Source organism: Onychomys torridus, chromosome X, assembly GCF_903995425.1.
Source record: "Onychomys torridus chromosome X, mOncTor1.1, whole genome shotgun sequence".
In the NCBI taxonomy this organism is placed as follows: Eukaryota; Metazoa; Chordata; class Mammalia; order Rodentia; family Cricetidae; genus Onychomys; species Onychomys torridus.
In genome coordinates this window covers 122,275,506-122,291,844 of record NC_050466.1, presented here as the reverse complement: position 1 = coordinate 122,291,844, position 16,339 = coordinate 122,275,506, and the positions used below count along the sequence as shown (strand labels likewise).

The 16,339-nt window shown below is 36.9% G+C and overlaps 1 protein-coding gene across 2 annotated transcripts in view; it reads left to right on the top strand.

Moving 5' to 3' along the window:
- The window catches only part of Rbm41 (RNA binding motif protein 41), a 55,291-nt gene extending 50,777 nt beyond the window's left edge, over positions 1 to 4,514 (top strand). For both annotated transcript variants that reach the window (XM_036175385.1, XM_036175386.1), the window contains 2 exons: positions 1,691 to 1,838; positions 3,813 to 4,514. In XM_036175385.1, the coding sequence (XP_036031278.1) occupies positions 1,691 to 1,838; positions 3,813 to 3,979 (315 nt within the window). In that variant the 3' untranslated portion in view covers positions 3,980 to 4,514. The remainder of the gene's footprint in view (positions 1 to 1,690; positions 1,839 to 3,812) is intronic.
- The last annotated feature ends 11,825 nt before the right edge of the window (positions 4,515 to 16,339 follow it).

Genomic DNA, 16,339 nt, shown 5'->3' with positions numbered 1-16,339 from the left:
GTAGACATTTCATTCTTTTCTCATTTTCCTCCATGTAGTTTCTTTGTGATTACTGTAAATAAAACCATGTTTTAAGCTGATAATATATAAATTAAAATAACATAAGATATTTTGTTCTATTAAAACTTCAATATCATCCTATTACTAATTGATAGACTATTTTCCTAAGGGTGTTAGTCACAGATTGTTGTTTTTTACTTCTGTTTTCTTCACGGTCTCTCTTTTCTCTCATTTGCTTTTTTGCCTCCGTTTTCTATCCTTTACATTAGAAGCCTTTCTCATATGCCTGATAATCCCTGTCCTTATTTCTGAGTGTGAAGTTGTTTAGAAGCTCTGAGATCATGGCCTTTGTGTACTTTGAATTCAAGGTGATGTTTTATAATCCCAGCACTTAGGAGGATTGTGAGTTCTAGGCCAGCCTGGGGTGTATAGTGAGACTATAACTCTGTCTCCAAATGAAAATAACAAAATAGTAGTAACATTGAACCAGATGATCTGGCTGGATCATTTGTTGGAGAAATCCCCTATTCCAAGTCAGTGTTTTTGTCTTTCTTGGGAATTGGTTTCCCTAGAGGAGACTGTCCCCTGTGCTTTCTTGCAAAGGAGCTACCAGTGTTGTAGTAGAGGAATGGTGGTCAGATATAGGTGTTCCCAGTATTTGGTATGTATTCTTTCAGTCTCCTTGCTTTCCAAAAACACTACTCTTGACCTCAGCTATATGAGACATTCCACATCTTCTGACAATTACCCTTCAATATTCTACCAGGGTTGGTGAGTTGCCCTCACCCAGTACTATCATTGCAGAGGGATAAAGATCTAATTCATTTTGCAGCAGCTTTCAACTTACCATCCTCATTTTAACCCTATCTAATCACATCTATTTCAGAGCCACCCAAAGCTATCAGTTCTTGAACTGTTTGTACATGCATTCATTTTTTTCCTCATTTGTATATTTATTGAATTTTTAGACAAGATGTCACTATGTTGCCCAGACTGGACTCTTGTCTCAACTCAACCTTCCTAGTTGTTAGAACTATAGATTTTCATCACTGTGCCAACTTTTAAAACTTTTTTTTATGTATGTGTGTCATATTTGTGAGGGTGTGTGTGTGTGTGTGTGTGTGTGTGTGTGTGTGTGTGTGTGTACATGCACATACATAGAGGCCAGAGGTCAATGTTACATGTCTTCCTGTGTGTCACATTGCTCTCCACCTTACATTTTGAAATCATCAACTAGCTAGACTGGCTGGCCAGCAAGTGCTGGGGATCCACCTAGATTTATACATGAGACATGAAGTACCAGGGATTGACAATCAGGCCCTCATGTTTGTACAACAAGCACTTGTAGCCACTGAACCACCTCCCTGGCCCACAGCTGACTTCTGAAGACTTTTAGAGGAGACTGAATGTGTTCTTGGATTGTCTGCCCCAAGGGTTTGCTAGTGCGCGTTGTTTGGTGTGCTCAGTTCCTACTCAATCATTTATTTTATATCTTTCAGAACATTGTTGCTGTTGCCTTCTTTCTGAGTCCTTTCTGACTTGGTTGGTTTCAGGCCTTGTAGTTTTAGAGTTTTCTGGAGAGAATAACATTAGATGACTGTTCAGTCTCCCATCTGAAAGTAATTCAGGCCATAATGAAAGAGTTGCTTTCTTTCTGTGATATTTTTTGTCACTTTTCAATTTGTATTAGGTGCTATACCTGAAGAACCTTAGTCCTCAGGTGAAAGAAAGAGACCTTGTCTCATTATTCGCTCGGTTCCAGGAGAAAACAGGACCACCCATTCAGTTCCAAATAATGACTGGACGCATGAGGGGACAGGCTTTCATCACCTTTCCCAGTAAGTAACTTCACCTAGATAATCTCTCCATTGTAGCATCAGTTCATGTGAGCTACCTATTACCCTGCTGAATTAGATACAGCCTTAGCTCATGGAAGGGGGCCAGTAAGGAAAACACACTTCCAGTATTCCTAGATCCTACTTCCTATACTTACTTCCTCATCTCTATGGATACTGTATTACCGCCTTACCCCAGTGTCCTCAATTTCCCAATTTTTGACATTTCCTTTCTACCCTACCAATATTTATTTATTTTCTTTTTATTGAAAGTACTATTTCTACTCTATACTAGAATTATTCATAATTAATATATTGGTATTGTTATCAGAACACATATAGTTATGCCCTATTCCTTTAGGACTGAGTGATTTTAAGCTAATTAATTGATTAATCATTACCAATTCATAATTATTGGAAGATGATACATTCTTCCAATATCACTTGCATGTCAGTGCATGGCTTGTGTTCTAATCCATATGCAAGAATAATACAGTAATTCTGATTTCAATAATAAGTTAACCAATATGTCTTTTGTGGAAAGAAGCTAGATACGACCTATATCTTTCATTGCCTCTAAATTTTAATACTCTGCTAATTTTTATGTGGGCAAGTGATTTTACACATGAAAACTGCTGATCCCCTTTTCCTTGCTCTCATATAACCTTATGCTGTCTTTTCTCTCATTGAAGATTTGTAGATCCCTTGTACCATTGATTTTCAGTCTTTACAAGTGAGAATTCCTATTAAGTTATATAACCTACTAATTGAAAGATGCATAATACAAAGGCTTTATATTAGTATGTGTACATGTTTGTATAGTGTATAGTTATACATATGTTTATGTGTGTACATATGCATGTGTACACTTGTATGGGCATGCATGCGGAGGCCAGAAGCTAACCTGTAGTGTCTGTCTTCCTCAGTTGCTCTTCCTCCTTAAGTTTAAGAGCTCATTGATGTGGCTAGGCTGGCTTTTCAGTGTGCTACAAGGAATTACCTCCCCAGCTCTAGCATTACTGGTACATGCTTCTGGCACCAGGGATCCAAACTCAAGTCTTCAGGCTTTCATGGCAAGCATCTTGCTCCAGAGCCATCTTCCCAGTCCCAGCTTTACGCTTCTTAATTTGTGGCTATTTTACTAATCCTAGCAGCTATAGTACACACTTGGAAATCTGTGGTATATCTGAGACAAAGTGATCTCAGTATTGTCTACTTACAATTCCACAGACTCTTGTCCAAAGTCTACCTCCTCCTTATTTCTCACATATAGTCTCTGAGGCCCGAATTTTGAATATTCCTGCTATGCACTCTATATTCTCACACACAAATTTTCTGTATACCAGCAAAAGAAGTTCATTATCCCAATTAGGAGCCCCATGAGCACTTTCCCTCTAAAAGAAAAGAAGTAGCTAAGTATGCTCAATAATGTAATAACTTCAGTTATTTTTGTAACAATTTTGAAAAATTTGTTTTTCATTTCTATATCTAAGACACGGGCATGTTTTTTGTTTTTGTTTTTGAGCTGAGGATCGAACCCCGGGCCTTGCGCATGCTCTACCACTGAGCTAAGTCCCCAACCCTGACATGTTTGGTTTGATTTTTTTTTTCCAGAGCTGAGGACTGAACCCAGGGCCTTGCGCTTGCTAGGCAAACGCTCTACCTCTGAGCTAAATCCCCAACCCCCACGGGCATGTTTATAATTATGTTTACTTTATATTTCTTCAGTTCACTCCCTATGTATTCTTATTTCTTCTATATCTTTGAATCAAATACACATTTTGAGAGTCTTTTGTCATTAATATTATTATTACCCATTAATTTAATCTTGCTAGCATACAAATTGGGGGTTATAAGCATGACAAAAACATCTAACATTAGTATGATTTTATAGCAAACCAATCCAAATTAACCTTGTAATAATAATTGAGTGATTAAGTGCTATGTAATTTGATGCATTTTTCTTATTTTTTCCAGATAAAGACATAGCATGGCAAGCATTGCATCAAATAAATGGATATAAACTCCATGGAAAAATATTGGTGATAGAGTTTGGAAAGAACAAAAAGCAACAGTCAGTTGTCCAGGGTGCTTCCCTTATAACATCTGCTACAAATAGGAGTGCAGAAATCAGTGGTTGCTAGAGCCCATATCAACACTGATCTTTCTTTCATCATAATCTGAGATCTAGGATATGTATAGACATAGAAATTTGTTTAAAAATTAAGAGGAACTATTAGACAGTAATTATGACAGTGGCTCTCAGCATTTAGAGAGAACTGGTAGAAATAGTTTCCATAATTAAATACTGTATAGTCTAGAAAAAGACTATATAAAATTGACACTATCCTGAGTGTTAAAAGAATAATCAAGCACTTTAGAGGGCAGATAATACCCTGAGCATTAAGATTATATGAAAACCTTTAATTCTCAGGATATGTTACACAGGATTGTTCTGGAGATTCTGAAAGTTCTTTAATTTAATGTTTAGTCCTAGAGATAACACTTTTTCTAGGACTGTTTCCTATATACAAAGATTTAAAACTAGTTCAGTGCTAAAATATTTATTTACTGAAACTCGCTGTATTTAGTCTGAACTTTGAACAGTTACAGAAGGTAGATTTATGAGTTTATCCACATTTTTTTTGGTTTTTTGAGACAGGGTTTCTCTGTGTAGCTTTGCACCTTTCCTGGATCTAGCTCTGTAGCCCAGGCTGGCCTTGAACTCACAGAGATCCGCCTGGCTCTGCCTCCCAAGTGCTGGGATTAAAGGAGTGCGCCACTACCACCCAGCTTTATTCACATATTTAATGATTGCTTCCACATTAAGTTTTCAGAGTCCTCAAAAAGATATTGGCATCTTTTAAACCAACATATTGGTAATCTCATGATACTATTGAATTCAAAACAATAGACATTAAACATAGAGTAACTGCCTAATATATATTAAACATTAGGTATATGAGCTTTCGAGAGGGGACAAATTAGCAAAGAATACTAAAAGGACAAAGAAAGAAAGTTCTATACTTTAGAAGATAGGCATCCTGCCTCAAATCCCCTAGTGATTTGTTTATAGTTATTGAAGAATAGAAACACAATATAGTATAGACGAGAAAGTACCAGCTTTGGAGCCAGACCTATGATCCTCATAGTCACACTTTTACCACCCTTAACTTCAAAAGTCACTTCACCTGAACCTCATTTATCTCATCTATAAAGTAGAGTAATAGTGTGACTTACCTCACTGAGTAAGGGTTAAATGAGATTCTATTATCCAAGGGAAAAAAATGAAGGACATATGGGAAACTCCACTAAGCACATCAAACAATATATAATAAGAATTCCATTTAAAAAAGAGAAAGAAAGGTGTATAAAAATACTGCAAAAGGACCAGCAAAATGGCTTAGTGGGTAAAGACACATGCCACCAATCATGAAGACCTGAGTTCAAACCCTAAGACCTACATGATAGAAGGAGAAAACCAATTCCAGTAAGTTATCTCTGACCTCCAGAAATATGTGTGGCATGTGTACTCCCACATATGTATGTATAAAAATACACGTAAATAAATATTTCAAATTGAGCGAGAAAGATTTAACCAAAGCCATGCAAACCCCAGCTACATTATAATAAAATACTGAAAACTCAAGAGACAGAAAATCATGACAATAACCAAAGAAAACTGAAATCGTATTTATCATGAAACTCTAAGTAGATTAACAATTAGCTTCTCATCAGAAATAGGGATGGTAGCCATTGAGCCCTGATTCAAAACCAGCCTGTGTAAAGCAGTGGGACCCTGTCTCAAAAACTAAAACCAAGAAAAAGTGACATAATTAAGATCACAGAAACAGTGGCGGTCACAGTGAAAGGTAAAATATCCCTGCATAAATTTTAAAAGCTGGTGACTGTGTTGCCAGCAGACAAGACATGCAAAATGATCTTTGTCAAGCTGGAAGCAAGTGACCTTCAAGAATAATTTGAATCTGTACTTAGAATAGACAAAAGGGATTGTGTGACTATAAAAAAATAATTTTGAATACTCTTTCCTTTATTCCATTAACTATTTATTTATTTATTTATTTATGGTTTCTAGAGGCAGGGTTTCTCTGTGTAACAGCCCTGGCTGTCCTGGAACTCACTCTATAGCCCAGGCTGGCCTCAAACTCAGAGATCCACCTTCCTCTGCCTCCCCAGTGCTGGGGTTCTGTTAACTATTTTTTAAAAGTTCTATTAAGTTGTATATAGCTGCATTGTATCTCCTGTAACATGAAAGTCAACGTATTTGCCAATAACAGACAAAGAAAGTGGGAAAAATGCTTATTTTACTAAAAAATAGCATAAATTCATAGGAACAGATAAAACAAAGGAGAAATAAGATGGCAGATTTTAGAAAGCTGTAAACAATTCAGCTTCTTACAAATAGCAACATTGCATTAAGTGATAATTGTAATATATTGTTAGCCCTGAAACATGTAGAAATAGTCTGCATAGCTGTCATGTCCCAAACTCTGAGGAAAAGGAAACAAAAGTACCACTAGAGATAAAGATCCATATTTATTGTTAAAAGGTCAATCTTTTAAGATGTAACAATTTTCATCATATTTTTATAACCACAGAGCCCCAAAACAACCTGAAGCAAGGTAGCAAAGTAAAGAACGAAGGGAGAACAGACACATCTCTGCAAAGGCGGAATGCTCAGTGTTTCGTTTCTACTAAAGGAGTGCTGCACAGATGCTAAACAAGGAAGTAGAACACTTCAACACGGTGAGCTGAGTAGATCTGAAACAGCTATCGAACAGTCTACCTACAACACGAGAGTACAGATTTTATCCCAGGTGTGTGAGACATCTTTAGGCTAGATCATGAGCTAAACCACAAAACAAATAGACTGCAGTAATGTAAAACATGCCCTCTGACCACCTGGAAGGAAGTTAGAAATCAGTAACAATAAATTAGGAAACTCACAAATATGTGGAAATCCGTCACACTTAAATAGCACGTAGGTCAATAAAGAAACACAAAAGAAAGGCTGGAGAAATGGCTCTGGGGAAGAGTGCTTGCTGCTCCTGCAGAAGACCTGAGTTTGATTCTCAGTACCTACATTTTATCTATGTGGGAAGTGTTTAGAGATAAGCCTCTTTAATGAGAAGAAAGATCCGCAGTAATTCAGTTTCTATTCTAAGCTGTAGGGAAAGAAGAGCAAACTATAGCTAGAACAAACAAAATAAAAATAGAACACAATAGAAAAATAGCAATGAGTCTAAGCAAGAAACTGGCAAACTTTTTGCTAGACATAGCAGAAAAAAGTAGACTAATTATTAGAATGAGAAATAAATAAGAATGAGAAATAAATAAAGGAGGAGATATTGCTGCTGACCTTTGGGAAATAGAAGGTGTATGAAGGAATACTGTTATACTTGTGTGTCAGTAAATTAACCTACCCAAAATGAACAAATTCCTAGAAAGATAAAGTACCAACAACAAAATATAGGAGGTCAGAATAGACATAATAACTAATAGGTTAAATAAGCAGCAAGATAGATACCCATAAAGAAAAGCCCAGACTTAAATTGCTTTTTATTTGAATTCTACTAAATGTTTAATGAAACAGTAGTCCAATTTCTTCACAAGCTGTTTAAAAAAAAAACAAAAAACAAAACAGGGAACACTTCTGAAATATACTACTACAACGTGGAAGGACCCTGAGAATATGTTCAGTGAAAGAAGCCAGTCACTGCTGATGGCAAATTGCAGGATTCCATGTATATGTAGATGAAATGTCCAGAATTGGTAATACCCAATATAGGGTAGATAGGGATAACTAGAGTGGATGGGAATGCTTTGCAAGTAGATGAAAATGTTCATAAATCACATTAATGATTGTATAATGATGAATATACCAAGTGGATGGATTTTGTGGAATGTGGATTAAATCTCAGTGAAACTCACAAAAATAGGAACTTGGACATTATCCAGATGTCCATCTGTTAACATGAGTAACTTATGGCATATCCATTTAGTGGGATACTATGAAGCCATTAAAGCAGTAGACTCGATCTGTGAATATATTGTGACTTGTACTCATATCCAAGATTTTATAGTAAGTTATAAACTAAGATGTGTGTCTACATAAGATGTATGTATAATAAGGATACATTTTTAAGCAAATAGTTCATGTGCATAGTTTGTAGAGATAATTTCAAAACGAATATAGGAAAGAAATAGAGAATGTATATATAACAAGCTGTAAACCTTCTGGAAGTGGGTCTGGACAAGCTAAAAAGACACCTTCACCTGGTGAACATTTTTAGGTGGTATCATTTGGAGTGGTTTTTACCTTTTTTGATATTTTTTAAATTAAAATAATTTTTAAATATTCTTACAAACACTTGGCTTCCAGAATATTTGTCAGACCCACTCTGAGGAGTTCTGACTTTACTCAGGACAAACTTCTATTCATTTGCTATATTGCTCACCTGATTAACGCTCCAATTTTTGATAGCATTTAGAGGATGAGAAGTGAAGGACCCTGGTTACAGCCTCTTGCACATGTTACCCAGGGATGTACTTCTCAGCCAGGCTTCCCAGAAGGGACTCCTTCCTCTTAGGTGGAGAACCTTACCTCCTGCTTACTAGACCTACGGACCACTTAAAAATGGAGAAAAATAAAATCGAGGATACCTTTCAACTGGTGCAGAGATACAGAAACTTGTGTATCCAGACGACGAAATTCTACTCAGCAATAAAAACTAAGGAACCATATATGCAACAACCTGGATAAATTTTAAATATAATTTGCTAAGTAGAAGAAGCCAGACTCAAATGGCTGCTTACTGTTATATTTCATGTGTGTGTTTCCTGGAAAGGGTGAAGCAATAAGGCAGAAAAACCAGTACATGCCAAGTGTTGGCACAAGGGATTTTTTTTAATAATGGGAATTTTATGTTGTTTATAGTTACAGTGTGTATGTATTTGTTTAAACTCAGAGAATTATACACCAAAATAATGAATTTTAATGTATGAATTTTTTTTAAAAAAAATAAAAGTGATTTATTGAAACAAAGATTTGGAAAGAATCAGTTCCATTAACTAGTATTGTGTGGTCTCTGATTACTACTAAAATCCCAAAGCCACTTTCTCTATTGCTTCTCATAGGTGAGCTCAAGCCATTAAATCAAAATCTCTTTATTACTTTTCTATTGCTGTGATAAACACCATAACTTACAGAAGGAAGGGTCTATTTGGGGCTTACAGTTCCAGAGAGATAGGAGTCCATCACCATTATGGCACAGAGTTGGGGAGCAGGCCAGAAGGCATGACACTGAAGCAGTAACTGAGAGCTCACATACTGATTCACAAACAGGAAGCAAAGAGGCACACTGGGGATGACATGAGTCATGAAACCTCAAAGCCTATCCCTAGTGAAGTACATCTACCAATAAGGCCACACCTTATAATCCTTCCCAAATAGGTCCCCAACCAGGGATCAAGTATTCAAACATATGGGCCAATGGGGCCAATCTCATTCAAACCACCACAATCTCTAGAGCTGGAGATATAACCCACTAGAATTATACTTGTTTAGCATGAATGAAGCCCTAGGTTCAATCCTCAGTACCACCTAAAATTAAACATTTTTAAATCTGACCCAGATGGAGTGGTGCATGCACTCAAGACCAGACAGCAGGAAGATTGCTGACAAAGGCTAACCTGAGCTGTAAGGTGAGTTACAAGCCAGCCTGTGCTACAAATAACAACATACACAATTTTGTCATTTAAAAAACTAGGAAATGTATTTGTTGCCCCAAGAGCTAATATTTGTTCACATACAATATTTGTTTTAGTAAAAGAGTCACTGAATAGTACCAAACTTTTATCTACTAGATTTTGATTTTTTTTTCCTCCAATATGCCCTGCACCATTGCCACATACTACCAGAGTTAATGTAAACCTCTATACTTTGTGGACTAGTGCCTCTTTTGCACCATTCTGTACACTTTGGAGCCATTAAGGAAGATAAACATGAGTACTGTGATGAGCTAATAGCTGAGTACTAAATGAGTAGCTGGTGGGTAGCATTTGTAGGGCAGATACCCTGAACAAAGGATGAAATCACATCCCTTGTGTGATATGGGCAGAATAGCAGTGGTTCTCAGCCTTCCTAGTGCTCAGACACTTTAATACTGTTCCTTGTGTTGTGGTGACCCCCAACCATGAAATTATTTTGTTGCTACTTTATAACTAATTTTGCTACTCTCATGAATCATAATCTAAATGTCTCATATGCAGGATATCTGATCTGGTACCCCCAATGATGTCATGACCCACAGGTTGAGGATTTTCTATCTAATATTTTGGGCCTTGCTGACTGCTGATAACTAACCATGAGAACTGAAGCTAGTGAGAAGGGAGAGCTACTATATTAAGACAGTAACAAATACCTGATAGAAACCATTTAAAGGAAGAAAGACGGCTATATAATAAGTATGCCTATTTGAGTGTACAGTACATACAGATTTCTAAAGTCTACACTGAGGCATGTGTGGTGATATTGTGTGCACCCTAATAAATTTATCTGGGGTCGGGGTTGGGGATTTAGCTCAGTGGTAAAGCACTTGCCTAGCAAGTGCAGGGCCCTGGGTTCAATCCTCAGCTCAAAAAAAATTTTTTTATCTGGGGTCAGAGAACAGAACAGCCACTAGACAGACATAGAGGCCAGAAAATGGTGGCACTCACACCTTTAATCCTAGCATTCTGAAGGCAGACATCCATCTGGATCTCTGTTAGTTCAAAGCCACATTGAAAACAGCCAGACATGGTGACTTGTGCCTTTAATCCCAGGAAGTGATGGCAAGAAGCAGAAAGGTATATAAGGCATGAAAACCAGGAACTAGAGCCTGGTTAAGCTTTTGGTTGGGTAAGCATTTAGGCTTTTAGCAGCAGTTTAGCTGAGATTCATTCTGGATGAGGATTCAGAGACTTCCAGTTTGAGGAAACAGGATCAGCTGAGGAATTGGCAAGATGAGCTGGCTGTGGCTTGTCTTCCAGCATTCACCCCAATACCTGGCTTCAGGTTTGTTTTTATTAATAAGACCCTTTCAAATTCATGCTACAGGCATGTTTTTGAATGTGTGAACCTATGTCTCATGGCACTCATGGAGAGGTCAAAGGACAACCTTGCAGTATTGGTCCTTATCTTTCCCTCTTGTTTCAGGCAGGGTCTCTTTGCCACTGCATTAGTCAGGTTAGGTGGCCTGTGCTCTTCCTGACTCTGTTTCCCATGTTGTTTTAGGGAGACAGCTGAGCTACTGCATCCATAGGTTCTGGGGGTCCTGGTACAGGTTATCAGGCTGGCAGGGCAAGCATTTTTTATTTTCCCAGTTCCTATAAAGGTGTCTTCACTCACCTGACAACAGAATTCTTGGCAGAAAACAAGCAATTGGGGGTAAGTCAGGTTTTCACAATATGAATAGTCAACAAAGCTATCTTTTATAAATGAAAGGGAGATAAGACAGTCTCAAATGAAAGCTGAAGTAATGTATGCCCACCACACCTGTCCTACAAAAGCTTCAAACTGAGAGATTGCAGTTGGAAGGTTTCTCTAGGCCCCCACAGTCCCATGGCCTGCATATAAAATAATCACTCAGAAGCTTATATTAATTATAACTGCTTGGCCATTAGCTCAGGCTTATTACTGACTAGCTCTTACACTTAAATTAACCCATAATTCTTACCTATGTTTAGTCACATGGCATGGTACCTTTTCTCAGTTCTGCCTTGTCATCTTGCTTCCTCTGGCTGGCTGGCAGCTCCTGACTCTCCTTTCTCCTCCCACTATCTCTTGGATTTTCCCACCTGGCTCTATCCTGCCTTGCCCTAGGCCAATGCAGCTTAGTCAACCAATCAGAGCAACACATATTCACAGCATACAGAAAGATATCCTGGCAGAAAACAAGCAATTGGGGGTAAGTCAGGTTTTCACAATGCTAATTCCAAATAAGAATATTCAACAAAGCTATCTTTTAGAAATGAGGGGGAGATAAGATATTCTCAAATGAAACCTGAAGTAATGTATGACCACCACACCTGTCCTACAAAAGCTTCAAACTGAAAGATACTAATGGGTAAGAAGAAAACATGGGAAAGTATTAAAAAACTGATAGGAGTGAATATCCAAATCCAGAATGCTCTAATATTATGAGCATGATGCATAGAGTTATCATATTTTAGGATGATGAATAAAAAGCAAATGAATTAAAATAATTATGGTGCTTTATTAAAAACAGATAACATAAAGATGTAAAATGGGATATCAATTTATATGTGGGAAAGACTGGTGTTTACTGTAGCAGCATTCACAGGAGCTAAAGATAAAATCAAGCGAGGTATATGCCAAATGATGTATAGATAAAGAAAATATGGTAAAGGCTGGTGACATGGCTCAATGGATAAAGGCACTTACTAAAGACTTCAGTTCCTAGGACCCATGACAAAAGTAGAGAACTGACTCCCACACGTTGTCTCTGACCTCTATAAACAAACCATGGCATGCATGTGCCCCTCATAAATAAATAAATGAATGTAATAAAAGTTTTAAATGCCAAAATATGCTGTCTTGTTTCTTTCTTAATGCTGTGACAAAACACCATAACTCTGTGACCAAGGGAACTTATAAAAGAAAGCATTTAGGCTGGAGAGGTAGCTCAGCAGTTAGAAGTACTGGCTGCTTTTCCTCAAGACCTGGGTTCAATTCCCAGCACTCACATGGTGTTTCACAACCATCTATACCTCTAGTTCCAGGAAATCTGATGCCTACTGGTCACCTTGGGAAACAGGTACACATGTGATGCAGAGACATACATGCAGGTAAAACACTGGTACACACAAAATAATAAAATTATTTTTTATTTATTTAAAATTAAATAAGCATTTTACTTGGCTTATAGTTGCAGAGGGTTAGCATCCATGATGACAGAACAAAGGCATGGAGGCAAGAAGAGTTGAGAGCTCACGTCTTGATCCTCAAATAGAGGCAGAGAGAAGGCACACTGAGAATGATGCAAGACTTTGGAAACCTCAAAGCCCTCCCCAAGTGATGCACCTCCTCCAACAAGGCCACACCTCCTACTCCTTTCCAAACAGTTCCACCAACTGAGAACAAAGTAATGCAATGCATGAGCTCATGGGGACCATTCCCATTCAAGTTACCACATATGCAATGGAATATTAATCACACATGAAAATAATAAATTCCTGTTATTTGTGGCAACATATATGGAAGATATTAAGTCATTCACAGAAAAACAAAATACTTTTTTCATTCATATGTGGAAGAGGGAGAGTAGAATAGCAGTCATTAGATACTTAGTTATAGAATGCAAAAACTGTAAATCCTAAATATTAAATATATAGACAATATTTAATTCTTCATGTTAAAATAAGTCCAACCATATCAACTGCAAATTTGTTTTAACCTGTAAAAATTGTAAAACTATATGTATAGCAAGGAATTGTTTTAAAATAAATGTATTTATGAATTATTGTCAGTGTTTGATTTGTATATCTATTTAATATATTTACATACTTGGGCCATATAAAGTCCTCTCAGGTGAGTAAAGGTTGTGAGTGGAAAAAACAAAAAGCCCAATTTTATAGCTCAGTAGCATGACTATAGTTTACAAACTATTCTAATTTGTACAAAACAACAAAAAGAATTGACACTGGATGTTTAAAGATGGAAATGCTACTGTTCCTAATAATAGTTATTACATATTATATACATGTTACACTATGTCTCTTACAGGGATAATTGTATGTCAATAAATTTTTTTAGATTTAATGGGTTGAATCCAATGTATACTTCTAATTTAGTAATATTGGAGATTTGTAACAATATCAAGTCTTCCCATGAGCAATGTATGTCTCTACTGATTTAGTAGTCTCTAATACCACTTCTCACAAACATAATTTTCAGTACATTTTATAAATTTTTTTTCATATACGTTGTGTTTTTGATGCTATTGTATTTGGATCCTTTTGATATTTATGTGCATGTGTTTAATATGTCTCTAAATATAAATGTTCATGTTCGTGTGTGAGTACATGTAAACACAAGTCATGGCATGTGGTGATATATTGTGTACCCTAATAAACTTGCCTGAGCATCAGAGGACAGATCCAGCCACTAGGTTAGACATAGAGCCAGGCAGTGGTGGCACACACCTTTAATTCCAGCCCTTGAGATCTCATGCCTTTGTGTGGGAAGCACACATGCCTTTAATCCCAGGAAGTAATATGGCAGGGCAGAGAAAGGTATATAAGGAGTGAGGAAACAGGAACTCACTCTCTTTAGACTGAGGATTTCATAGAGGTAAAAACTAGTGGCTGGCTGTTCTGCTTCTCTGATCTTTCAACTTTCACCCTGATTATCTGGCTCTGGCTTTTTATTAAAAGACCATCTAAGATTCAAACAACAATAGTGTCTGTGTGGAGGTCAGAGAACATCCTTGGATTATTCCGTACCGTCTACCTTATTTGAGACAGGTTCTCTGGTGGTCTTTACTATTGCCTAAGCCCAGTCTGCAAGCTTCAGGGGATTCTCCTGTCCCTGCCTCTTGTCTCGCACACATGCACTACCACATCCAGCTCACATGAATTTTGGGAATCTGAACTCAGGTTGTTAGGAGAACATGGCAAGTTCTTTACCCACTGAGCAATCTCCCAAAATATAGGACTGGGCTTGACTTTTAGGTACATATTTGAAGTATGATTTTATATCCAATCAAGGACATAGACTCTGTAGTGAAATTTCCTTATTTATTAGGCCGTTCCATCTGTAAGGAAAATAACTAAATAATGGCAATTGTCTTCCTTTCCACACATATACTTAGTATTTGTACTTTTCTTATGTATTGTACCGTTCCTACTCCATATTGATTTCTTGTTTTATTTTGTTCTTTCTAGTGAGTATGGAACAAAAGTGGCATTGGGTATTTTTTTTATCTCATTGCCAGTCTCAGAGAGAGAGCAACACTTGACCATTAAATGTGATATTTATGGTACATTTATAAACTTTATCAGAGTAAGAAACATCTCTCCTATTTTTAGTTTGTAAAATTTTGTAAGCAGCTATTACTGTTCTCCATGCGGGGGAAAAAACCTTCATGACTGAATTAATTCCAAATGGAAGAAAAGTCAGCTAATTGCAGTTAGTTATGTTGAGACTGGGAGTTTCATATCTTCCTCTTTAACTAGAAACTCTGTGAGGTAGAAATAACATCAAAAATGGTCAGTTGTAGGTGTGCATTATAAGAAACTGACATTCTGCTTGGAGCTGTGGGAACCCAAATCCTTTGGAAATGAAAACATCAGGAGAATGAATTGCCAACAAAAATACTATTTCTTTAGACTGAAAGAAAATGATACTGTTTGAAGAATAACACTATAGGAAGAATTGAAGAGCAACCAGAAAGGATAAATATTCTGGCAACTATAAAAGATGTTTATTCTATTATTTAAAGTAACTATAACAATGACTTTGGAGTTATGTATAGAAATGAACAGGATACTGGATAAGAACAGATAGTGGAACTTTTTATGGTTTTTATTTATAAAATGGTGAGGTATGAATTTAAGATGAATAGAACAGAGTCAGAATTTTTAAAGCAAGGTCTCTCAACATTATTACGATTGATTGTGGGAGAAGATAATTCTTTGTCCTTGATGTCTTTTCTCTGTATAGTTCAAAGTATCCCTAACCTCTTTCTGGTAGATGCCAGTAGTACCTCCTCTTAAGAGTACAAAAGGTACCTCCAGACATTGCCAAATGTCCTATGGGGTAGCAAAATTATCCATGGCTGAGAACCATTGATCTAGAAGAGTGGTTCTCAACCTGAGGGTCATGAAACCTTTTGGGTTGAATGATCCTTTCATGGGGGTTGCCAAGACCTTCAGAAAACTTAGATGTTTATATTATGATTCATAACAGTAATAAAATTACAGTTATAAAGTAGCAATGGAAGTAAGTTTATGGTTGGGGTCATCTCAACATGAGGCACTGTATTAATGGGTCACAACATTAGGAAGGTTGAGAACCTCTGATTTAGAATAACCACTAAAATAGTTTAAACACAGTATAAAATGTTATGAAATGACTCAGAGTTGAAGTAGTACAAGTGAAAAACTTAACCCCAAATAAAATGGGATGGTGGAGTAAGAAGAACAAAGAAATAATGGACAAAATATCCTAATGTAAGACCTGAAACTTGAAATTGCTAGGGGAAATTGTTAAAAACACTTGAAGATATAGAAATAGGCAAGGTTTTTTCTGGAAAGAATGCCAACAGCATGGGAAATAAACCCAAGAATTGACATATGGGACTACACAAAATTAAAAACGTCTCCACAGCCAAGAATATAATTCCCAAAGTGAAGAGACAGCTCACAAAATGGGAAAGGATCTTTGCCAACTACCCATCAGGTAGGATTATTGTCAGGAATAT